This window comes from Phoca vitulina, unplaced genomic scaffold, assembly GCF_004348235.1.
Source record: "Phoca vitulina isolate PV1807 unplaced genomic scaffold, GSC_HSeal_1.0 scaffold6, whole genome shotgun sequence".
NCBI classification, from domain to species: Eukaryota; Metazoa; Chordata; class Mammalia; order Carnivora; family Phocidae; genus Phoca; species Phoca vitulina.
This window is the reverse complement of record NW_022589709.1, coordinates 19,852,554-19,878,203: the sequence shown is the minus strand read 5'-3', so window position 1 is coordinate 19,878,203 and position 25,650 is coordinate 19,852,554. Positions and strand designations below refer to the sequence as shown.

Here is a 25,650-nt window from a genome sequence, read left to right as displayed (position 1 = left end):
TCCCGCATCGGGCTCCCTGCTCAGCGGGGCGTCTGCTTCTCCCTCTGACCCTCCTCCCTCTCATGCTCTCTGTCTCTCATTCTCTCTCTCGCAAATAAATAAAATCTTAAAAAAAAAAAAAAAAAAAAAAAAACAGCATCAAAAAGGGGAACCTGGGTGGCTGTCAGTTAAGCCTCCAACTCTTGATCTCAGGCTTTTTTTTTTTTAAGAGTTATTTGAAAGAGTGAGAGAACATGCACACGCATGCAAGCAGGGGGAGGGGCAAAGGGAGAGGGAGAGAATCTCAAGCATACTCCCCACTGAGCGCAGAACCTGACATGGTTTGATCTCAGGGCCCTGAGATCATGACCTGAGCCAAAACCAAGAGTTGGACGCTCAACTGAATGAGCCACGCAGTTGCCCCAACTCAGGTTTTGATCTCAGGGTCATGAGTTCACACCCCACATTAAAAAAAAAAAGGCACCAAAAAGAGTTTAGGAATAAATGTTTAAAAAAGAGTGCAAGAAAAAAAAAAATAGAGTGCAAGAGGCATCTGTGTTGCTCAGTTAAGCATCTGACTCTTGATTTCAGTTCAGGTCATGATCTCAGGGTTGTGAAATCAAGACCCACATCAGGCTTTGCGATATGGAGGAGTAGAGCCTGCTTAAGATTCTCTCTCTTGGGGAGCCTGGGTGGCTCAGTCGTTAGGTGTCTGCCTTCGGCTCAGGCTCAGGCCATGATCCCAGGGTCCTGGGATCGAGCCCCGCGGTGGGCTCCCTGCTCAGCGGGAAGCCTGCTTCTCCCTCTCCCAATTCCCCACTTGTGTTCCCTCTCTTGCTGTCTCTCTGTCAAATAAATAAAATCTTAAAAAAAAGAAGATTCTCTCTTCCTCTGCCCCTCCCCAACAATAAATTTAAAAATGGTTAGGATGATAAGTGTTATGCTATGTGTATTTTACCACACAAAAAAACTAAAGAATTCTCACTGAAACAGGCACATTGATATAATGGTGATTGGGACTGTAAATATATATACTTACTCTTTTGGTGGGGAGTGTGGCAGTATCTTTCAAAGTTATATATGTATTTAACTTTGGCCCACAAGTCCAATTCTTGAGTAGAGATTTATTCTACACATGTACTGCTTATTTGCACAGTTGTTCACTTTCAGCAAAAGAATATATGAATTGAAAATGCCCAGATTCAGGGGTACCTGGGTGGCACAGTCGGCTGGGCATCGACTCTTGGTTTCAGCTCAGGTCATGATCTCAGGCTCGCAGGATCAGGCCCCACTTAGGGCTCTGAGCTCAGCGAAAAGTCGGCTTGTCCCTCTCCCTCCCCCTCTGCCCTCCCCCCACTCATGCTGTCACTCTAAAATAAAATCTTAAAAAAAAAGAAAATGCCCATATTCATACAATAGCATAGTATCCAGGTGTAAAAAAGACTAAGAGAACTATGTCATAAAATGGAAAGATTTTCGAGACACCTGGCTTGCTCAGTCGGTAGAGTATGTGACTCTTGATCTTGGGAGTTTTAAGTACAAACCCCACTCTGGGTACAGAAATTACTTAAAAATAAAACCTTTTTTTTTTTTTAAGAACTTATTTATTTATTTGAGAGAGTGCACACGAGCACAGGAGAGCATAAGCAGGGGGAGTAGTAGAGGGAGAGGGAGAAGCAGGCTCCCCGCTGGGCAGGGAGCCTGATGCAGGGCTCGATCCCAGGGCCCTGGAATCATGACCTGAGCTGAAGGCAGATGTTAATCGACTAAGACACCCAGGCACCCCTAAAAATAAAATCTTAAAAAAAAATAAAATGGAAAGATTTCAACAATTATCTAAGTGAAAAAGGTTAAGTGTATATAATCTGCTACCTTTGTCATAAAAAAGGTGGGAGGTACCACATGAACTGAAGGTACTAAATGAGCAGACAAGGTACAAGGGTACTTCACTGGTTACCTTTTTATATTATGCTTTCGAGCATATATCTATTCAAAAATTTAATTCAGGGGGCGCCTGGGTAGCTCAGTCGTTAAGCGTCTGCCTCCGGCTCAGGTCATGATCCCAGGGTCCTGGGATCAAGCCCCGCATCGGGCTCCCTGCTCTGCGGGAAGCCTGCTTCTCCCTCTCCCATTCCCCCTGCTTGTGTTCCCGCTCTCGCTGTCTCTCTCTCTGTCAAATAAATAAATAAAATCTTTTTAAAAAAAAAGAAAAATTCAATTCAGTTTAGAAGTAAAAAGTAATCACAGACGATTTTGTATACTTAAGAGCTTTCTCCTTTAGCTAAAACTACTCATTTCTTGTTGGGTAGGTGTGGTAACCAGCCTCCTAGATGGTCCCCAATGATTCCCACCTTTTGGTATTCTTGGTATTCAACCCATGGTATTCCCCTCCCACATTATATCCCCTTATATCTTCCTGCTTGGTCTCTCTTGGATCACTCACCCTGGAGGAAGCCAGTACATACTGTGATCACTCACACTCCTACGGAGAGCCTCACCTGGCAAGGAACTGAGGCCTCATACAAACAGTCAACCAGCAGCCATATGAGCCATCTCGGACAAGGATCCTAGCTACAGCCTTCAGATGACTGAGTGTAGCCCTGGCTGACATCTTGTCATCTCATGAGAGACTCTGAGCCAGAACCACCCAACTAAGCCACTCCAGGATTCCTAACCCTCTGTGATATAAATGTTTATTTTTTTAGGCTGATAAATCTGAAAGTAATTTGTGAGGCAAAATAAATAACTAATACAGAGGGAAATATTCCCTCCACAGCTCTAAGAATTTATGTTTTCAAGGGACACCTGGGTGGCTCAGTCGGTTAAGCCTCTGTCTTCGGCTTAGGTCCTGATCCTGGGGTCCTGAGATCGAGCCCTATCTCAGGCTCTGTGCTCAGCAAGAAGTCTGCTTCTCCCTCTCCCTCTCTCCCACACTCTCTCTTTACCTCAAATAAATAGATAAAATCTTAAAAAAAAAACCAAAACCATGTGGTGCCTGGGTGGCTCAGTCATTAAGCGTCTGCCTTTGGCTCAGGTCATGATCCCAGGGTACTGGGATCGAGCCCCGCATCAGGCTCCCCGCTCTGCGGGAAGCCTGCTTCTCCCTCTCCTGCTCCCCCTGCTTGTGTTCCCTCTCTGGCTGTCTCTCTGTCAAATAAATAAAAATAAAATCTTAAAAAAACAAAAAAAACAAAAAAAAAAACACAAAACTGGGTGGCTCAGTCAGTTGAGCGTCTGCCTTCAGCTGGGGTCATCATCTCGGGGTCTTGGGATGGAGCCCCAGATCAGGCTCCATTGCTCAGCAGGGAGTCTGCTTCTCCCTCTCCCTCTGCCCCTCCCCATCCCTCACGCTCTCTCTCTCTGTCTCAAATAAATCTTTTTTTAAAATAAATAAATATAAATAAACAAAAACTATTAAAATGGTGCAATCCTTTTGTAAAGCCATACAGAAGTAGATACATCAAGACACAAAAAATCTAACCCATTGCCCAGATAATTCCACTATCAGCAGTTTATCCTTAGGAAATAATTCCACAAACATTATTATGAAATTATTACTAGAAAGTAATTCCACAGATATTACCTATCAAGACTTTACTTACAATTCTAACATCTACTCCACCAAAGAACCGATCTCAGTGGTTTTATTACCTGTACTATACTTCTGCCCCAAAGCTCTACTATGTTAAAAAGCACTTTAAATGTAGAATTTTATTACCTCTCAACAACTGCTCTGCAATTCTTTACAGATGACAGCACTGTGCTTATTCCTTGATATAATTATAAAAACAAATTCAATACATTGTCAACTGAACCAAATGCAATGTTAGAGAAATGCCTTTGGAGGTAAAATTCCAATGACAATTAGCATGGCATTAACGTCTATTATTTTTACTGAGTGCAAAGGTAACTTGTACATCACCTACTTGCACTAGGGATCCCCAACAGCTCCAATTACACCATGAAGAGAAATTAGAGATGACGAGGGGTATACACCCTCATAATTTACAAAGAAAGACTACCTTCAGACTCTTCCTGGTATATAGAGGATATCATATAACCAATAATTATTTTTAATTTAATCTAACATGCAAATACAATTGTTCATACTCTAAAATGGACTTTATCCTTCCAGCAATCTTTACCAGAGTATTATGGTATTTTATGCAACATTACTGGAGATGTGAAAAGAACTTTAGAAACCTTAATAAAGTAATTTTGCCTAATAAAAGCAACCCTAAAATCTGTTTCAATTTATAAAAGGGAAACCACAAGTATGTATGGCTTTGTTGGTTCTCTAATAAATTATCTAAAAGTGGAAGCAATGCTTAAAAATTATGGTTTGTATATAACCATTACAAAGAATGTAGATCATGTAGCAAGAAACTCTCAAAACTCAAGTTTAAAAAAAAAAAAATCAAACAATCCAATTAGAAAATGGGCAAGAGGGCGCCTGGGTGGCTCAGTTGGTTAAGCGACTGCCTTCGGCTCAGGTCATGATCCTGGAGTCCCTGGATCGAGTCCCGCATCGGGCTCCCTGCTCAGCGGGGAGTCTGCTTCTCCCTCTGATCCTCCCCACTCTCATGTGCTCTCTCTCATTCTCTCTCTCTCAAATAAATAAATAAAATCTTAAAAAAAAAAAAAAAGGGGAAAACTTTAAAAAAAAAAAAAAGAAAGAAAATGGGCAAGAGATGAACATATTTCACCAGAGGATATACAGATGGCAAATAAGCACACAAAAAGATGTTCAACATCATTAGCTATCAGGAAAATGCCAATTAAAACCATAATGAGATATTACATAACTATCAAAATGGCTGAAATAAAAATAGTGATGACACAAATGCAAATCAAAACCACAATGAGACATCACCTCACACCTGTCAGATGGCTAAAACCAAAAACACAAGAAAAAGTGTTGGTAAAGATGTATTGAAAAAGGAACCCTCATGCATTGTTGGTGGAATGTAAACTGGTACAGCCACTGTGGGAAACAGTATGGAGGTTCTTCAAAAAAATTAAAAATAGAATTACCAGACGATACAGTACTTCTACTACTGGGTATTTACCCAAAGAATATGAAAACACTAATTCAAAAAGATATATGCACCCCTATGTTTACTGCAACATTATCTGCAATAGCCAAGATATGGAAGCAACCCAAATGTCCATTGACTTATGAATGGATAAAAAAGGTGTGGTGTAGATATATACAATGGAATATTAGTCTTAAAAAAAGAATGAGATTTTGCCATTTGCAACAACACGGATGGATCTAGAGGGTATAATGCTAAGTGAAATAAGTCAAAGAAAGGCAAATACCCTATGATTTCTAATCATGGGTTTGTGTGTGTGTGTGTGTGTGTGTGTTTTTTAGAGTGAGAGAGAGCACGCATGTGCAAGCAAGCAGGGGGTGGGGAGGGGCAGAGAGAGAGGGAGAAAATCTTAAGCAGCCTCCACTCCCAGCTCAAGCCCAATGTAGGGCTTGATCTCACAACCCCAAGATCATGACCTGAGCCAAAATCAAGACTCAGGGGCACCGGGTGCCTCAGTCGTTTAAGCGTCTGCCTTCGGCTCAGATCATGATCCCAGGGTCCTGGGATCGAGCCCCGCATCGGGCTCTCTCTGCTCAGCGGCGAGCCTGCTTCTCCCTCTCCCTCTACCGCTCCCCCTGCTTGTGCTCTCCTGCTCTCTCTCTGTCAAATAAATAAAATCTTTAAAAAAAACCCAAAAAACAAAAAAAACAAAATCAAGACTCAGACGCTTAACTGACTGAGCAACCCAGGCATCCCTGGAATTTAAGAAACATAACAAAGGAAAGAAGAGACGACTAGGCTCTTAAATAGAACTGATCGTTACCAGAAGGGATATTGGGGGGAGGGGGGTTGAAATGGATTAAGGAGATTAAGAGTACACTTATCATGATCAGCACTAACGTATGGAACTGTTGAATCATTAGGGGCACTTGGGTGGCTCAATCGGTTAATAGTCAGACTCTTGATTTCAGCTCCAGTCACGATCTCATGATGGTTGGATCGAGCCTGCCTAGGGCTCTGCACTCAGTATGGAGTCTGCCTGAGATTCTCTCTCCTTCTCCTTCTGCCCCTCCCCTCCAACCCCCGCTCCTGTGCATGCTCTCCCTTGAAATAAAATCTTAAAAAAAAAAAAAAAAATTTTGCTAAATCATTATATTGTACCCCTGAAACTATACAACACAGTACATTAATTACAATGGAAATAAATGAAGGAATGAATGAGAAAAAGAAAAAAGGGGTGCCTGGTTGGCTCAGTTGGTAGAACATGTGACTCTTGATCTGTGGTTTTAAGTTCAAGGCCCTCAGGGGATGTAGAGATTACTTAAAAATAAAAATCTTAAAAAACACTGGGTGTTATACTCAAACAATGAATCATGGAACACTACATCAAATAAATAAATAAATAAATAGAAAAAATGTATTAAAAACATAAAGTAAAAAAAAATTTTTTTAAATCTTAAAAAACGAAAAGAGAAAAAATAATGACAACACCAAATGATAGCAATGATGCAGAGTGCTGGTGAGAATGTAAATGACACAGTCACTCTAGAAATCAGCTTGGCAGCTTCTTATAAAACTAAACATGTCACTACCATACGATTCAGCAATTATAACTCTTGGGCATTTATCCCAGAGAAATGAAAACTTATGTTTACACAAAAACCTGTATACAAATGTTCATAGCACTTTTACTTCTAATAGCCAAAAGCTAGAATAAGGCCAGATGTCTAACAGGTGCATGGTTAAACTGTGGTATATACATTCTGTGGAATCCTACTTAGTAATAAAAAGGAATAAAAGACATACACTTAATAAACTGAATGAACCTCCAGGGACTTACATCTGTAAGTGAAAAAACCCAATCCCAAAAAACTATATACTGTATGATACCATTTATGTAACATTTTTGAAATAACAAAATTTTAGACAGATTTAGTAGTAAGCAAAGGCTGGAAAAGGAGTTTCAAGAAAGAAGATGGATATGACATAAAAGGGCCACAGGAGAGATCCTGTGGTGTTGCAACTATTCAGTATCTTGACTGTGGTGGTACGTATATGAACCTATATACAGGTGAGAAAAATGTAGGGAACCTAATATATACGCTGTATATATTATGCACTACACAAAATGAGTACAGGTAAAACTGAAGATATCCGGAACCTATCTTTTCAGCAATACAGAATTTTCTTTTGGGGGTAAAAAAAAAACATGAAAAACAAAAGCTGGGGATACCTGAACAAGATTGGTGGATTACATTAACATCAATATCCTGGTTTTAATATTAGACATCTTCACAAAACATCAGCATTGCAAAACCAGGCAAAATGTCTAAGAGATCGCTCTGTATTTCTTAAAACTCTAAATCTACATTTATCTCAGTAAAAATTTCAATAATAAAAGAGAGTGGAGATTTATCTACATGCTCATATTAAATATGTCCTTAACATATTAACGAAGGTATTGAATAATATTCAGACCACTTACGTTACCAAAATATTAAAAAAAGGTACATATATAAAGAAAATTCTAACAGAATATCAAGAGTGCAAATGAAATATGAGGGGTGATACAAAGAGACGTTTACATTCCTTTTTTTTTTTTTTAAAGATTTTATTTATTTATTTGACAGAGAGAGACACAGCAAGAGAGGGAACACAAGCAGGGGCAGTGGGAGAGGGAGAAGCAGGCTTCCCGCGGAGCAGGGAGCCCGATGCAGGGCTCGATCCCAGGACCCTGGGATCATGACCTGAGCCGAAGGCAGACACTTAACAACTGAGCCACCCAGGCGCCCCTACATTCCATTTTTAAGTTTGATTTTTTTTTACCATGATACCTTATTACCTTTCTTTTCCTTTTTTTTTTTTTAAGTAGGCTCCACACCCAGTGTGGAGTCCAACAGGGGGCCTGAACTCAGGACCCTGAGATCAAGACCTGAACTAAGATCAAGAGTCAGATGTTTAGGGGTGCCTGGGTGGCTCAGTCGTTGAGCGTCTGCCTTCGGCTCAGGTCATGGTCTCAGGGTCCTGGGATCGAGCCCCACATGGGGCTCCCTGCTCCACGGGAAGCCTACTTCTCCCTCTCCCACTCCCCCTGCTCGTATTCCTTCTCTTGCTGTGTCTCTCTCTGTCAAATAAATAAAATCTTTAAAAAAAAAAAAGGAGTCAGACGTTTAACCAAGCCACCCACATGTCTCTATTTGTTACTTTTCTAACTAAAAAGAATTATAGCCCTTTCTTCAAAAGGCTACACTTGAGATCATTAAAAAAGTTTAAGAAACAATCATTCAATGAAAATCAAACCCACCACCACAAAAGAGATGGGATCTTCTTTCAATGGGTTCCCATGAAAACCAGGGGATAGAGATGGAACATTTATATACACAGCAATGACAAAAGACAACCAGCAAAATGCAACAACATAATAAAGTTATACCACTTAATAGGCAGAGTACAGAAAGATCCTGATCCTACTGCAAATTAAATTCTGACGACCAAGCAAAAATGGATAAAATTCTCCTGATTATTAAACAGAAACAGAAACTGTCAATGGTAGTTAATGTCCTTAATTTAGCAAGTTAAAGCAGAAGTGTTTGGAAGAATAGAGAAAAAAAGCAAAAATGCAGAGATATATTTCTCAAAATTCATGACTAACTCTTCCAAATACGTGTTAGGTTCGTGGCATAAAATAATGGGCATCATTTACTGAGCACCTACTTCAGAACTAACACCATCAAGCTGCTTCACATAAAGTATCTTGTTGCACACTCTCAAATAACCCTGTAAGGTACTAGCCCCAATTTGGAGATTAGGAACTGGGCCTCAGAGAGACTAAAGGGACTTCTCCAACTAAACAGGAAGCACAATACACACTCAGAGATCTGTTCAATTTAAAACCATTATGATTTAATATCCACAATTAAAAGACTGAAAGTAAGAATGGTGAGGAAAAAATGAATGCTTCAGATATTAGGGAGCTCAAATTCAAAGGCCTTAGAAATTGAGTGCATGAGGAAATAAAGTAAAAAAAAAAAAAGACAAAAAAAACCTCTGAAGTTTTGAAATTTGGTACATGGAGGATGAGAGCTGACAGTCCACTCATCACCTTCCTACCTAAAATTTACTCCCCTCCCAACTTGTACCACTGTACCATCCACTCTTTCTTTGACTCAGTCACTACAAAGAAGGCACCATGTTACATACTGTTAATATGCAAAGATGAATCAGACCAGGAGGATAAAGGCATGAGCCAGGGCTGAGTGTGAAGCAAACCACCACTAATAGGGCAGTCTGGCTGAACCCAGAACACCTTGGGTATAGCATATGAGATTTCAGGAGGTCAGGAAAGGGTCCCATCAAAAGAGGCACTAAGTATGGGCTTTATTTGTTAGGCAAATAGGGAAAAAAGTGAGGCATTCATTGAAGGTAAAGCTTTAACCAGGGACCTACTATTTCTCATTTTGGAAGTCAGGGGTAATTTTGGGTAAGAGAGACTGGAAAGAAAAACTATATGAAGACAAGTGATAAAAGCCTCATAGTAGAATGGAAATGAAGAATGAAAAAGACTGGAGAATTTGTATAAATTAGAAATTGCATAATTTCTATGGGCTCCTGGCAGGCTTAGTCGGAAGAGCAAGCGACCCTAGATCTTGCAGTCGTGAGGTCAAGTCCCACGTTGGGTATGGAGACCACTTAAATTTAAATTTAATTTTAAAAAAGGGGCGCCTGGGTGCCTCAGTCAGTCAAGTGCCTGACTTCAGCTCAGGTCATGATCTCAGAGTTCTGGGATCAAGCCCCGGGTCAAGCTCCCTGTTCAGCAGGGAGTCTGCTTGTCCCTCTCCCTCTGTCCCTCCCCACACATGCACACACTCTCTCTCTCCAATAAATAAATCTTTAAAAAAACTTAAAAAAAAAAAACTTTAAAAAAAGTTGACTTTAAGGATGGCATACAAGGCCTATCTTTATACTTTGCCTCCTGACAAGCCCACTCCTCCCCAGATTTCTATCAAAGAATTTCTTGGCACTTGTATATGCTATTCCTTCTTACTTACTGGCATATGTCTGCTCAATTATACATAACCCCTCTGTGAAGTTCTTCCTGATTACTCCAGACATGCCACAGTACTGTATATCCTCCCGTCTGCTGCAACTGTTCTTTTATAAGTCACAGATAACACTTCAATACTATATTAGATTTGCAGCATTTGACTACCACTCCTTTTTTTTTTTTAATTATTATTTATTTATTTGAGAGAAAGAATGAGAGAGAGATTGAGCATGAGAGGGGGGACAGTCAGAGGGAGAAGCAGGCTCCCCACTGAGCAGGGAGCCCAACGAGGGACTCGATCCCGGGACTCCAGGATCATGACCTGAGCCAAAGGCAGCTGCTTAACTGACCGAGCCACCCAGGCGCCCCTGACTACTACTCCTTTAAACAGTCCTTCGACTGCTTGCTCTCTTTTCTTCCTCTTTCATTTTCTGCCGTCTCATCCACTTTCATGGATTCACTTTATTGCTACTCTGCTATTAGACCACTTAGTATTCTCTACTGTCATTGTTTACATTTGTCTTCCTTAAACAGTAAAGTTCCCTAAAAACACAGACTATGTCTTACCTTTTTTTTTTTTTAATACTAGCAGTGCCTGGCACAGAGGAAGCACTCATATGTGGTTTGATCACATAAATGAGCAAGTTACTCCAAGGTTCCCACCCTTGAAATGAACAGGAGGATGATGCCATCATTAACACAGAAGAAAATGCATGTTTGGCAATATAAGGGATAGGTTCAAAAGTGAATATGATTTGATAGAAGGTGGGTTAGTGACTAGAATTTCTTGGTTTGAAGATCAGAAGTCAGGTCAAGAGCCATTTTCACACAGCAGAGTAGCAGTAAAGTGAATCCATGAAAGTGGATGAGACTGCACAAAATGAAAGAGGAAGAAAAGAGAGCAAGCAGTCAAAGGACTGTTTAAAGGAGTGGTAGTCAGGGGCGCCTGGGTGGCTCAGTCGGTTAAGTGGCTGCCTTTGGGTCAGGTCATAATCCTGGAGTCCCAGGATCGAGTCCCGCATCGAGCTCCCTGCTCAGCATGGAGCCTGCTTCTCCCTCTGACCCTCCCCTCTCTCATGCTCAATCTCTCTCTCTCAAATAAATAAATAATAATTTAAAAACTTAAAAAAAAAAAAAGGAGTGGAGTGGGTGCCTGGGTGGCTCAGTTGGTTAAGCGACTGCCTTCGGCTCAGGTCATGATCCTGGAGTCCCAGGATCGAGTCCCGCATTGGGCTCCCTGCTCAGCATGGAGTCTGCTTCTCCCTCTGACCCTCCCCCCTCTCATGTGCTCTCTCTCTCTCTCAAATAAATAAATAAAATCTTTTTTAAAAAAAAAAGGAGTGGTAGTCAAATGCTGCAAATCTAATATAGTATCGAAGTGTCATCTGTGACTTATAAAAGAACAGTTGCAGCAGACAGGATATAAAAAAGCCAATCCACAGAGCATTAAGGAAAAGTAAACAAAGTAGATAACTCTTTAAAGAAATTCACCATAAAGGGGAAATATCCCTGGGGGGATTATAGGATACACAAAGATTCCTTTAGAACAGGAAGATGTCATCCCATTTTTAGGCAGAAACAGTGATATATTAGAAAGGTAGAGAATAAAGACTCCAGAGGAAAAGAGGAAAGAATAATGAGTAACATAAGGTCCTCCACCAAGGAGGGAGTCAAACAGTAGAACCTGAGAGGCATGGAGATAGGATTTATTTTCTTCTGAGACAGGAAAGGAGAGAGTAGAGAATTGCTGCAATGAGAACAGAGAAGAGAATCCCTGAGGAATCATTATCTCGGGAACCAACAAAAGCCTTAGGTATCATCTGCACTCACCTCTCTTTTCCTCAAATCCAGACTCCAATTTTGCCTCCAAACCAGGCAGCCCAGAAGGATTGCCCAATTCCCTCCTCTGAAATAATCTTTTGGACTATCCCCCCCTTTCTTTCTACTACTGACTCAGCCCAAGTCTTTACTATTGCAACAGACTCCTACATCCTAAATTTGTTTCTATTCTTCCCCAGTCTAAGTTTTCCAAACACAAATTTCATTGTATCATTTCTCAGCTAAAATCTGTTGCTGCCTCCCAATCTTAATCCCTTCAACACCAAATGCCACAGTCCAGATTTCTAGGCCCTATTACCTGACTACACCCATGCTACTCTACCAATCCCCAACAAATACCCCCTGAAAATACTGTGTTCATTTATTTTTTTTTAAAGATTTTATTTATTTATTTGAGAGAGAGAGAGAGCATGAGAGGGGGGAGGGTCAGAGGGAGAAGGAGACTCCCTGCTGAGCAGAGATCCAGATGTAGGACTCGATCCTGGGACTCCAGGGTCATGACCAAGCCGAAGGCAGTCGCTTAACCAACTGAGCCACCCAGGCGCCCCAATACTACATTCACTTAATTCTCCACATCCAAAGTACCTTTCTAAACCTAGCCAAACCCAACCAAGACCAATTCAAGTTCCACTTCTTCCTTGAAGCTTGACTACTCTAGGTTTCACTCATCTCTCCACTCAACTCTTTAACCACTTAATCATCCACAGCACAGAACTCAGTACAGGGGGTGATTTTTGAGTATTTTATGAATCCCCAAGATTGTATGGGATTGTTAAAACACCAAAATACCTATTTTTATATATTTTTAAAGATTTTATTTATTCATTTGAGAGACAGAGATAGCGAGAGAAAGCATGAGTGGGGAGGAGAGGAAGAAGCAGGCTCTCCCCTGAGCAGGGAGCCCGACGGCGGGGCTCGATCCCAGGACCTGAGCCGAAGGCAGACACTTAACCGACTGAGGCACCCAGGTGCCCCCAAAATATCTATTTTTAAATAGCAAAAAAGTCTCCATTCAGAGGCGCCTGGGTGGTCCAGTCAGTTAAGCATCCCACTCTTGGTATCAGCTCAGGTCATGATCTCAGGGTCATGAGATCCAGCCATGAGTCAGGCTCCTCCAAGCACAGTGGGGAGTGTACTCGAGATTCTCTCTCTCTCCCTCTGTCCCTCCCCCAACCCGCCACCCCAGCAGGTGTGTGATCTCTCTATAACAAATAAATCTTTTTTTAAAAAGTCTCCAGGGGAGCCTGGGTGGCTCAGTCGGTTAAGCGTCTGCCTTCAGCTCAGGTCATGATCCCCGGGGTCCTGGAATCGAGCCCTGACTCGGGCTCCCTGCTCAGCAGGGAGCCTACTTCTCTCTCTCCCTCTGCCCCCTGCTTGTGCTCTCGCTCTCTCTCAAATAAATAAAATCTTTTAAAAAGTAAAAAATAAAAAAAGTCTCCACTGAAACATCTTCCTATGGACAATATAGTGTCTATCTCCACCTAATGAAAGAACTAATATTATACTGCCAATTACAATTAAAACCGCAAACAAATCTGGTGAAAAGATGCTGTTTCTTTTTTTTTTTTTTTTTACGATTTTATTTATTTATTAGACAGAGAGAGAGATAGCAATACAAGCAGGGGGAGCAGCAGGCAGAGGGAGAGGGAGAAGCAGGCTCCCCACTGATCAGGGAGCCTGATGCGGGGCTCGATCCCAAGACCCTGGGACCACAACTCGAGCTGAAGGCAGACGCTTAACCGACTGAGTCACCCAGGCGCCCCAAGATGCTGTGTCTCTTAAAGTCAATGTAAATAAAGAAAAACCACTCTGATTATAGGCAAGGAAAGGATGATCTAGGTTGAGTACCTAGATGTAAACAAATGACAACCAGTAAACAAATGACAATGGACAATAATAGGACAGGAGCTTCAAAGGATAACATGATAAACATCAAAGGATTAAGAAATGTAAGTGAACGACACAACGGAGGGAAGATAAAACAAGATTGGTAAAATAGCAGTTATTTTTTAAACTGGATATGTACATGGGAATTTCTACTGTTCTCTCTTCTTTGGTACATGCTTGAAATTTTCCAGAGCCTACATTTCTAAAAGAGAACCTTACTAAAACTGATTAAGTCCCTAACTATTTTACAAAAATTTATCCTCCTTACGATCACGATGAGAGTGAACCAAGATAAAGTATGTCATCTCCCTACTGTAGTTTCACTGGACAAAATTTCTTTTAATCTATTTGATTCTTGCCTTATTATAATAAACAGCTGCCATCATAACGAAAGTTTTGATAGAGGTTTAAAAAATTTATTTTCATAAATTTTTTTTTTTTTTAAGATTTTATTTATTTGACAGAGAGGGAACACAAGCAGGGGGCACGGGAGAGGGAGAAGCAGGCTTCCCGCCGAGCAGGGAGCCCGATGTGGGGCTCGATCCCAGGACCCTGGGACCAGAACCTGAGTCGAGGCAGACGCGTAACGACTGAGCCACCCAGGCGCCCCAAGATTTTATATTGAAAAGTAAATTAAGAATTATGAAAATAGGGGGTGCCTGGGTGGCTCAGTCGTTAAGCGTCTGCCTTCGACTCAGGTTCTGGTCCCAGGGTCCTGGGATCGAGCCCCACATCGGGCTCCCTGCTCGGCGGGAAGCCTGCTTCTCCCTCTCCCGTGCCCCCTGCTTGTGTTCCCTCTCTCCCTGTGTCTCTCTCTGTCAAATAAATAAAATCTTTAAAAAAATAAATGAAATAAAATCCTAAGTAAACTCTTTTCTCCTTATTATGAAATTTTTGTCCCCATTGTAAGTGGATTCATTTTCAGTGATCTTCTTTAAATAAAGAGTATATGTACATCAGACGAGCCTGAGCTACCTACATCCTAAAAGTTTTGACAATCCCTAAATTCATGGATACCACCATAGTATAAAATCTCCATAAAATATGTAAGTAAGGGAAGAGTATAAAACAAATAACTGCTACAAATCAGCCTAATGAGTAAACCAGGCCCAGCCAAGAGTATCAGAGACAATCAGAAGTCCCTACAGAAAACCAAGAGTACTGAGATAATTCTGATTTCAAGGGTTTTAGTCTTGTCTCTAATAATCTCAAGTGCCTTGAAAAAGACCTATGTCATTTATGACATCTCTTTTTACTACAAGGCTATGAAGACCCAATGAGACAATACAGACCAAAGCACTTAATAAGCTGTAAGTTACTGCCTGTTTAAACTTGTAGCTCTGAGACCAACCTTCCTTCAATATTTTATCAAGCACCTATATATTACGAAGACTAGACACTATATATGTTCAGTGGGAAGAATTAGAAGGTGCCAACCCAATTAAATATAAAAGCATCAAGTCAGGACTACTGACTATGACAATCATTTCACATCATTATATTCAAACAAAATAACTTAAAAGCATATAAGGGGGGAGCCTGAGTGGCTCAGGTGGTTAAGTGTCTGTCTTCGGCTCAGGACATGATCCTGGGGTCCTGGCATAGACACCAGCGTCAGGGTTCCTGGTCAGCGGGGAGTCTGCTTCTCCCCCTGCCCCTCCCCTCCTACTTGTGCTCTCTCTCTCTCAAATAAAATCTTAAAAAAAAAAAGCACGTAAGGATAAACTGATGAGGCTGCTTATTTATGACAGGAGGCAAACAGTCTGCTTATAGCTAGATATACAAAACAACAGACAATATGATCTTGAATCATGTGTCTTTCTCTAATTCTAGACAGGGAGTATATAATCCTAAGAACTACTCTTACTGTCACATAATAAGAGAATCTGATTCTATCGTAGTATCACAGAATAAAAAGACAAATAGCATTTGCTAACGATTTTCTAAAATTTCCAGCCCTGAGGAGCCTGGGTGGCTCAGTCAGTTGAGCAACCAACTCTTGGTTTCGGCTCAGGTCCTGAGATCAAGCCGCGCATTGGGCTCCATGCTCAGTGCTGAGTCTGCTTGGGATTTCTCTCCCTCTCCCTCCGCCCCTCTGCGCCTCGGCTCGTGCGCTCACTTGTGCTCGCTCATGCTCTCTCTCTCTCAAAAAAATAAATCATAAAAAAGTAAAATTTCCCACCCTGAGCATAGAATCTAATGCAGAGTAAGTGCTCTATACCTCATGGTATCAACTGTGGTCTGTATGTATTAATAGCGTGTGATCATATAGAATTACTTTTAATTACACCTTTCCCAAGCTATATTGTTCAACTGAATTTGCATTCTCAGACTGATTTGACTTTTTCAAATCTTCAGTTAAAAAATATCAAAGGCAGGGCGCCTGGGTGGCTCAGTTGGTTAAGCGACTGCCTTCGGCTCAGGTCATGATCCTGGAGTCTCTGGATCGAGTCCCACATCCGGCTCCCTGCTCGGCGGGGAGTCTGCTTCTCCCTCTGACCCTCCCCCCTCTCATAGGCTCTTTCTCTTTCTCTCTCTCTCAAATAAATAAATAAAATCTTTAAAAAAAAAAAAAAATCAAAGGCAGGGGCGCCTGGGTGGCTCAGTGGTTGAGCGTCTGCCTTCGGCTCGGGTCATGATCCCAGCGTCCTGGGATGGAGCCCCGCATCGGGTTCCCTGCTCCGGGGGAAGCCTGCTTCTCCCTCTCCCACTCCCCCTGCTTGTGTTCCCTCTCTCGCTGTGTCTCTCTCTGTCAAATAAATAAAAAATCTTCCAAAAAAAATCAAAGGCAAAAATCAAAGCTATAGATTGCACCCACAATCTTAACCCAAAGGCCTAAAATAAACAGGTTACTTGCCTCTTCAAGCCCATAAAGTCTTTAAGCAAATTCAGACTTTCTGCCAGAAAAAAAAAAATTCTATTTATACAAGTTTTCTAACTCCCAGTTTAGATACCTAACATACTGTCCATAGGCTCCAATATTTTCAATTCTTTATAACAGAGCCAATACTCCACTGACATCTCTTTTGATGAGAAACAGATTTATATTTCTATATATATGCTTCTAGAAGATTATCTATCTCCACTGTTAGACCTAGGGTTCTATGTAAATACAAAGGCAAAAAACTATACATGTAAAATAATTTCAATGTGAACCCAAGAAAAAGGGTTTGTCTAAGCTGCCAATAGGCTGCCAACACAGCCTAGCCACCCTAAAAAATACTTAGGACGATACAGACTCAAGATAACCACCAAAACAAATTTTTAAAATCTGCAACTGCCAAGTTAAGAAACCAAGGAGTACTAAAGAATATTTCATATATAAATCAACAAACAAAAGCGACACACCCACATTCTCTGTGGCTTTAAAGAACATCAAGGCTATTGATAGCCTTGAATGTTTAATGCACTCAAAACGATCACCACATAAAATTTTTTCTGATTAAAACCTTAAAGATTCAGAGTCATCATGGGGTGGGGAGATCTTCTGTGGTGACACTACAGATGACCTAATAATACATCTGAACAGAAACAAAATTAGAATCAAGTATTTAAAGCCGAGAGGTATTTTTTAACAACCAAGAAGTTTGATTTTAAAGGTGATGAAACTGAGACTAAAAGAAGTCAACTGATCATTATGCTAACTGATCAAGAAATTCTGCCAAAACATCAAATAAAAAGGAACTTTATCATTTACAACTCTTGAACAACAGTACACAGCACTACTGAACAACTCAGATTTTCTTCTGTTTCTATACACGTACACATACCACACACGTATACATACATAAACTTTAAAACTAAAAACTAGAAAAGGCTCAAGAGCCTACTCTGATGGTGACATTTATCTAAAGCATAGGATGCTATACCTTCACAACAGGTAGTTCAGAAAAACTGGCCTAATTTAAATTTTGACTGATGTCCAAGAAGGTCTTCTCATCTTAGCTACTTTCAATTTGTACCCAAATGCACTCCAAACTGAAGCAAGAGTCACCCCATCAACTAAAAAAAAGGACTCCAGGAAATTAATTGGTCCACCTGTACTCATGATACCAGCAAGCCAAAGCATTTAAAAAAGAAAAAAAAAATCTAAACAAATGTATACCTCCATTTGAAAAATAAAATCTGAACTCAATCAAATGCCCTTAAAGTTCTAACTCTTAGCCAGTCCTCAATGGAAAGTTAATTGGGAAAAAATCTGAAAAGAACCAAACTCATACAACAGAGATAAATTTAAAAATCAAAGTAAAATTTCCCCAAAAAGCCTATCATTAGCAATAGGCTCTCAGCCGTGAACTGATAAGCAACCAAAAACCAATTAGTTATGTTTAAGTTGCCTGTATATATACATTTATGTATATATTTAAGTTGTACCAAAAACTGCTTACAAATGGCAATTCCTGTGAAGTAGATGATGATGAAGTTCCAGGTAATTCTAGCATGTTTCCTAATGTACTGGTACTGGAGTCTGGATCATCCTGAAAAGATAAATTTATTGAGTTTAATTGCTCTTCTATGGTAACGTTTGTATCTCCTAGTGAAAAGGGGGCTGGGAGAAGGGCTGCTTTTTCATTGCTGCCGTCCACTTCATTTCTTTGCTTATTTTTCTGTGTTTCAGTTTGAGGAGCTAATGGCAAGAATGGCGATTTGACTGCACCGTGTCTACTCTCTGGTGTGCTGTCTTGTTCATTTCCCATGGCCACGTCTACACCATTCTCTGATTTAGGCTCATAATTGCAGGTGGCATTGGTCTGAGTTTCCTCAAAGATCTCCTCTATACTCTCATCCTCTGTGACTGGCTGTTCTGGGTCCATTTCAGAATCTACATCTGCATCGTCCACACAAGTAAAATTCTCAAAGTGCAGAAAGCCATTCTTGATAGTCTTTGTTACTTTTACCTGGAGTTCAGGGGAGTTATTACAAGAGGGTTCCTGTTTCATAGCAAGTGCTGTTGGACCACCAGGACTCAAAGAAGTGCAAACAACTGGCGACTGAGCTCTTGAATCACTTTTTTCAGGGTCTTGAAAGGATTCTGATCCATCAGCAGACCCATTTAAATACTCTACATTGATCATGGAGGCCAAATCCTGTAGTCTCCGCAGTGGAATGTAACAAGATGGAGAATCTTGTCCATAAGCATTTTGGGATGTTCCACTGGCAGTCGATAACTGCATAGTACACCCATTAAGTGGCTCAGAAAAATTGGATTGACCATTACCGAAAGGGCTGTCCTTGTCTTCAGGGGCATCTAAATTCACTGGATTGGAAAAGGGCAGCAGACAATTTCTTCTAGATACTTCACAGGTCTGATCCATCCTGGGCCAGCATCAACCTGGAATCCAAAAACAGCAATTAATCGGAGTTTATAGGCCATTTGACTCTTATCTTCAAAATGGCAGCCAATTCTCAAGGCCTAGTGGCCTCGATGCCTTTCTGCTGCACTTCCATGGGCGGAAAAAGTTCCCCAGCTGACGATGGAAAAATGGCCTCGGTGAGCCTCCGCAAACTCCATCTTCCCGGAGCTGGGCAGATCTTGCCACATGCAAACAGCCCGTCCCTTTTTCCTGCACTGCAGACTGGTGGACAGTTGGGCTGAACTAAAATTAAAATCCCTTTGGCAGTAGAAATTCCTAAATCTCAAACAGGAATCGTCCTCCCCATCCCCCGCTGGGGGGGGGGGGTGTCCAGCGGCCGGATCTCCAAAAGGGAGGGGGCTGTAGGGCTCGAGGGGGGCTCCCGGACGCTGCACAAAAAGGTTAACCCCCCTCCTTCCTGGCTCGCTCGGGCGCAGCGGTCACAATAGCGCTGCACCCTGCGCCCAGCCGGCGCTGAAGCCCTTGCAGCGGCCGTGCCCAGGCCGCAGGCGAGTCGGCCGAAGCGGGTGCACCCCGAACCTCGCCTTCCAGACTGCAGGACTGCTCAGTCCACGGCTGCAGGGCCCAGAGGCCGGGACGCGGCAGGGGGAGAGAAACGGAGGCAGCCGGTGAAGCCGAGTCAGGGCAGCAGCAGCTGCTACAGCTTGACAAACATGGCTGCTGCCGACGCCGCCGCCGCCTGCCCGGGCCGCGCTCCTTCCCGCAGCCGCGGCAGCACCTCCTGGCCGAGCCGATCGCACTCATCAATATTAAGCAGCAAGCAAAGTTTGCTGCAGGAGGGCAGCCGGCCCCGCGCCCACCAGCCGGCTACCTGAGGGGAGGCGGAGGCCGAGGTGCGCGCGGGAGGCCGGCGGGGCAAGGGCCGCGCCGGGAGGAAGTTCGCGGCGGCCGGGCCGGCTAGGCCTGAGCCCGGCTGGTAGTGATGGAGGGGGAGGGGGCCCGCGGCTACAACGCCGCGGGCCACCAACACCGCGCCGCACCCGGCCCTCCCCCGCGCCCCTCACCTCACGGCCACCACCATCTTCCCCGCCCGGCCACCTCCTCCCTCCTCCTCGCGCCTGCCCGCCACCCGCCCCAGCGCACTAGTTACCGTGCCCCGCGCCCCCTCCCGGGCCGGCTGGGGGGAGGGGGTGACCCTCATTACACTGGGGCGCGAGCGGAGCCTTGGGGAGAGAGCGGAGCCGCTCGCCGCACCCCCCTCCCCCCGCGTCTCTCTTCAGGGGAGAAGGCAGCGAGCGCGACCTGCCCCGGCCTATTCCGCCGCCGCCTCCTCCTCCTCACACCCCCACCGCGCGCGCCCCCGCGGCGGCGCGTGCGACCCAGCGCCTCGCGCCGGCCCGCGTGCGGCTGGGGCACCGAGTGCGCGCGCACCCCTTCCCCCACCGCGCGCGCGCTCCCTCGCCTCACTCTTCGGGGTTCAGGGCGGGTGAAGTCGGGCTCGCGAGCGCGCCGCCCAATCAGCGGAGCCGCCGCTGCCGCCCCCTCCCCTCCCCTTGCGCGCCCGCTCGCGGCCCGGGCCTACGGGCCGGCCCGGCTGCCCGGGCGGGGCCTGAGGCAGGCTCCCCAGGGGCCTCGCGCGCCTCCCCGGAGTGTCTGGGCCTGCGGGCGTCGTGGGTGGCACTCAGATCCCCTCACCTACCTCGGGGCGCTGCGCCGGCCCCGAGCTGCACACGGCTCCTGCACCCTACCCAACTCGAGCCCCAACCCCGGCGGCACCTGGCCCGGCTGAGGCCTGTCCGACCGCCCCGCCAGCCCCGCTCGGGCCCGCGTCAGTCCCGACCTCCATCTTAGGTTACAGCCCGGCTCCCCATCCACTGGGCACCTGCCCTCAGCCCGCTCGGCTCGGCCCGAGGCCAAGGCAACCCCCCCCTCCTACCGCGGGGCTCACCTGGGGGCTTGGGCTGGGGTCTTCGAGGCCTCAGGCCCCGAGCAGGCGCGGCCGCAGGTGAACCCCCTGCCCGGCCGCACCCCAAACCCACACCACCACCACCACAGACCAAGCTGAGCAGGAAACAAAATGGAGGCAGCAGCTCGGGTCTGCCTCCCCGAGCCAAGCTTGTGCAGCCTCAGGGCTCCCTCCTGCCGCAGGCCCGACGCCCGCGAGGCAGGGGGCTGGCTCGTCCCGGGCAACACAGGCAGCCGCCCTAGAGCAGCGCAGACAGGCCGGGGACTCGGCCCTGCGGTCCCCACAGCCCCTCACCCACCACCCTTTCCCTTCCCCCTCCCCCCCATTTCTCTCCCTCCCCCTGCCCGGCCTTGCGGGGTGAGCGGCGACCGGGAGCCGGGTCGGGTCGGGTTACCCGCCCGGGCACTGCTTGCCCGGCCGCGGCCTCGGCCGGGGGATGAGGCCAGGCGACCCCCGCGCTGAGCCCACCCCCCGCACCGGAGCCGGGCAGCAGCCTGACAGCGCGCCCGCACCTCGGCCTGCCGCCGTGCGGCCCCCGCCCTGTGAGGCCGTGTCCCCAGCCCGGGCACCGCCGGGACGAAGCTCCCTCACCACCCCCGGGCCCAGGGGTCCTCGCTGCCTCGGGCGGGGCGAGGGGCGCGCTGGGGGGAGGGGTCCACTAATCCCTGCACCGCCTCCCGCGCCTAGTCTGGGTCTGGGCCTGGCACGGGGACTCGGGCCGCGGGCGCGGGCGGGCGTCAGTAGGTGTGTGCGCGCGGGGCAGGGGACGCGGGCTGGGGGCCCGGAGGGGCCGCGCCTCGCACCGCGGACGCTGCAGTTCTCCGCACCCAGGCAGATGGCCCTCTCGTGCCACAGCCGCCCAGCGCAGGCCGCCGGCTCCGCAGCCCTGATCCCCCGGGAGCGCGCGCCTCGCCCCTGCGAGCCGGGCTTCGGGACCCCGGCGGAACTGCGTTGAGAGGGCGGACCGCCGGGCTGGCCCAGCAAGGTCTAACCGCCTAATCTTCGGCCCGGTGCTGTCTGCTCCCAGGGCGCCTTGGACCTCGAGGCCTGCACCCAGCGCCCCGGGCCCCGCAGCCCTGGCCTAGAGCGGCCGCGATGCGTCCAATCATCAAAGGCGGTGCAAGGACAGGTCAAGGAACCCAAACCCAGCCTCACCCCGGGACTCCGGCCCCCTAGGCCCTTCCCCCAATTCGGTCTGACTCAGTCGCCCCTGGGCCTGTACCCCGGCAAAAAGCTCACCGCGGCAGCTAGCTGTTACCAAAAATGCTAAGGGCATCCTCGCTGTTCAGAGAAAACCAGGATCTACCGCCATAAAAATCCCGCCTCCTCCAGAAAGCCTTCTGTGATTAGAGTTAACTCCATCTCAAAGCTGAGGGCACCGCCCTCGAGAGCCACGTGACCACCATTCCTCCCTGGGCTTAGTAAATGTGCATAATTATTGCCCCAGTGGAGTGTTTACCCGCAGCCCTTCTATCTGTTAGCCGTGAACCCACTTGGGAGAAAGGCCACTTTTGGCCTTCCCCTACACGGTATTGGCACGGGGATCCCTAAACTCCACCCTTCAGCCTTTCCCGTCCTTCACCCCGAGATTGGCCCGGGTAGGCTAGGAGCTCAGGATGCCCCTAACCTCCTACTCTCCAAGGCCCGCAGACCAGCCATGGAGGCACACAAGTAAACACAGGCTTAGCACACCGTAAGTGCTGGGATGCAGGCCCTGCCAAGACAACAAGCAGACTTTCTTGAAGGGTAGATTCCTCCCCTGGACCCAGAGTAATGCCCCCCCTCCAGCTATGACCCCAGGGGGCCTCTGAGGTACTCTGAAGGTTCCCAAGTGCAAAGTAAGGTTGGCAGTGTTCTGTGCACTAGGACCAGCCAGAGAAAAGCTGGGTCTACACCCCAGGGTCCCGCCCTACAGGGACCAGCCCTTGTTCTGCTAAGGAGAAACTCCTGCCAACCCCTTCTGGGCAATTCAGTGGGGAAGCTTTGACTGTTCCCTTCTTCACACCTAATAATTTGAGTTAAGCATTTCTGACTGACAATTACACCCTGCCAATTGCCCCAATTCATCAAGGCTCCTCTCAACCTTTTACTTTCCCACAGACCATCCTGAGGGCCTCAGAGCTGCCCCTGTTTGGCCTTGAGCCAGTCACTTAATAGCCCCAAGCCTCAGTTTCCTCATCTGTGGCTTCCAATGCACAGGGTGGCGTGAGGTTTCTCTAAGGTAAAGGTAAGTTTTAGGGGCCTGTACAGACTAACTAAGCACCTGATGAATCCTGAAATGTAATTCATTGCTTCATTCGGCAACCATTTCCTGCATTCTGGGCAATACGCTGGGTGCTGGGAAAACAAGGATGAGATGCCTGCCTCAGGAAGCCCCAGGCCTCCAGAAAGGACAGTTAAATAAAGGTGCTAAGGTATGAAGACGTGCTGGGACAATGGTTTCTCCCAGAGCTGACCTCTGGACATCACTGCCCTACAGGAAACCCTCTTTCCAACGTCCCAGCCCCCAAGAGAAAGAAGTAGGGGCCAAAGGGGGACAGGCAGCTGGGATGAACGGGATATTGATGGGCCTTGGGGAGGCTGGAACCCCAGGTAAAACCTCTTGGACTTCCCTGGGGTGACATCAGGGGTCCCTTCCTGCCTCTTAAGTAGAACTTGACTGCAGTGGTCTCAACTACAACAGCCCCCCTCTGGGGCCTCCGCATCTAGCAGGTTCTGGCCAAGCACCTCCTGTGGGTCAGTTCTGGGTTGAGGGGACCCACAGGACCACATATTCTCACAAGGACACTGGCTCTTGAAGTCAGGGAAGAAGGGACAGGGCTCCGTCCTACCCTCCTCGTCTTAGCTCAGGGAACTTTTCTGGGCCTGTGTCTCCCATCCATAAGACAAAGATTAGAATCAAATACTTGCGAAGTCTATGCTGTATACTGGACAGCATGCTGGGTACCTGGCACACATTAGTTCCTTTAACCCTTCAGCAGCCCTGTGAAGAACTGAAGTCCAAAAGTTGAAGCTCTTCTGCAAGGTCTCAGGGCCTTAACTGTCACCTGGTGTGCTTGGCCTTGTATCTGTTGCTCTTAGCTGGCACACAGATACCAGCTGTGAGTGCCCAGCACAGTGCCTGCCTCACCCATGGATGCTCAGGAATTTAGGTGTCAGGCAGTGAGATTAACCTTAGCCTCAGTTTCCTCATCCATGAATTATGGTTACTGATAATTCCTACCCTGCTGAGATAGATACTTGTCAAGGCATTTGGCCAGTGTACAGTGACCCCTTTTTTCTTAGAACTGCCCCCCCTTTCATTCATTCATTCAGCAGATATTTATTGAGTTCTCCACTCATAGCCTTGTGAGGAAGGCAGATAAGTGAAAACAAGCTAGAGAGCTGAGCACTAAGAGAGAAGCTAAAGGTGCTGGGAGTTCGGGGTGGGGGGGTTCTCAGGGACAGTCAGGGAAGTAGTAACAGGTCTCAGGTGAGGATGGGAAAGGCCATGGGTGCCTGATCATGCAGGGCCTTATTGTTCAAGTTAAAGAATTTAGGCTTTCTCTAGAGGGCAGTAGGGAACCATAGAAGGTTAAGGAGCAGATTCTGGATCACATCTATGCAGTACAAAGCTCACTCTGCCAGCAGTGTCCAGAAGAGATTGATACTTCCCCTAGAAACACAACCTTGGCCAGGGCCTTGCCTCTGGGATATGCTAGAACTGCCTTGTTCCAGTAACAGTTGTGGCTTCTCCTCCTTTGTGCCAGATGTTCTCCAAGACACCCTCTCATTTAGTCCTGAGTGGGGCACTGTTGTTATCTCCATCTTCCAGAGAGGAAGCATGACTTTGTCAGAGCCAAACTCCTAACGCATCTTCCAGTTCAAGCTCTTCATCCCTCCTAGACATGGGCATCATCTGCTTTCTGACTAAACAGCCAAGTTTGGTAATTAATCCCAAATGCTGCTGGTGAACACCACAACCATCCCTTCTTATGGGTCTAGGATTTGAGAATTCCTTTCTCTTCCCACTCAGTGGTTTCCTCAGAACTGGATCAGGCTTCTACTTAAGATCAAGGAAGGCTTGGTCACATCTGAAGCCATACAGCTTTCCAGCAGTGTTTCCTTTCTACCCCAAATACCAGGTTTCTGTCTGCTAACCTGACCCTGTAGGCCAGCCCCAAGGACTCAAGTTTCCACCTTCAAGTGTTCTTTTTCTCAGACATTCTCCTTTGAAAGCCCTGTGTGTGCTGGCCACTAACCCCTGCCCTTTTGCCCTCATCACTTCTTTGGCTGCCCAGTGGACTCCTTGTGCCAGCACAGACCACATTTCATCCAGCCTGTGCCCATCCTCCTCCCTTTGCCTTTTCTCCTGTCCGGCAAACTCCTGCTCAACCTTCGGGGCCCAGTTTAGAAGACTGCCTCCTGGAACCCTTCCCTGATCCCACCCCAGCATGAGCCACTGCAGTAACTATTGGCTTCCAAATATGGTCCCAGCCAGGGACAACAGGCTCAGGGCGTACGCTTCTCTGATCTCCAATGACCAAGCCCAGGACTGTGAGGCTCAGAGTAATTACCAGAGAAACATTTCCTGATGCCTGATCT

General features: G+C 46.2%; 1 protein-coding gene across 8 annotated transcripts in view; it reads right to left on the bottom strand.

Moving 5' to 3' along the window:
* The window catches only part of NSD1 (nuclear receptor binding SET domain protein 1), a 150,516-nt gene extending 128,606 nt beyond the window's left edge, over positions 1-21,910 (bottom strand). The window contains exons 1-3 of one of the 8 annotated variants that reach the window (XM_032403807.1): positions 20,251-20,460; positions 18,684-19,117; positions 18,174-18,263 (exon numbers count right to left, since the gene is read on the bottom strand). In XM_032403807.1, coding sequence (XP_032259698.1) covers positions 18,174-18,263; positions 18,684-19,100 — 507 coding nt within the window. In that variant the 5' untranslated portion in view covers positions 19,101-19,117; positions 20,251-20,460. Of the gene's footprint in view, positions 1-18,173; positions 19,674-20,164; positions 20,181-20,250; positions 20,462-21,048; positions 21,330-21,893 lie in introns of those variants that run through there. The other 7 variants (XM_032403809.1, XM_032403805.1, XM_032403803.1 and 4 more) reach the window with 7 other exon arrangements.
* Between the last annotated feature and the right edge of the window lie 3,740 nt (positions 21,911-25,650).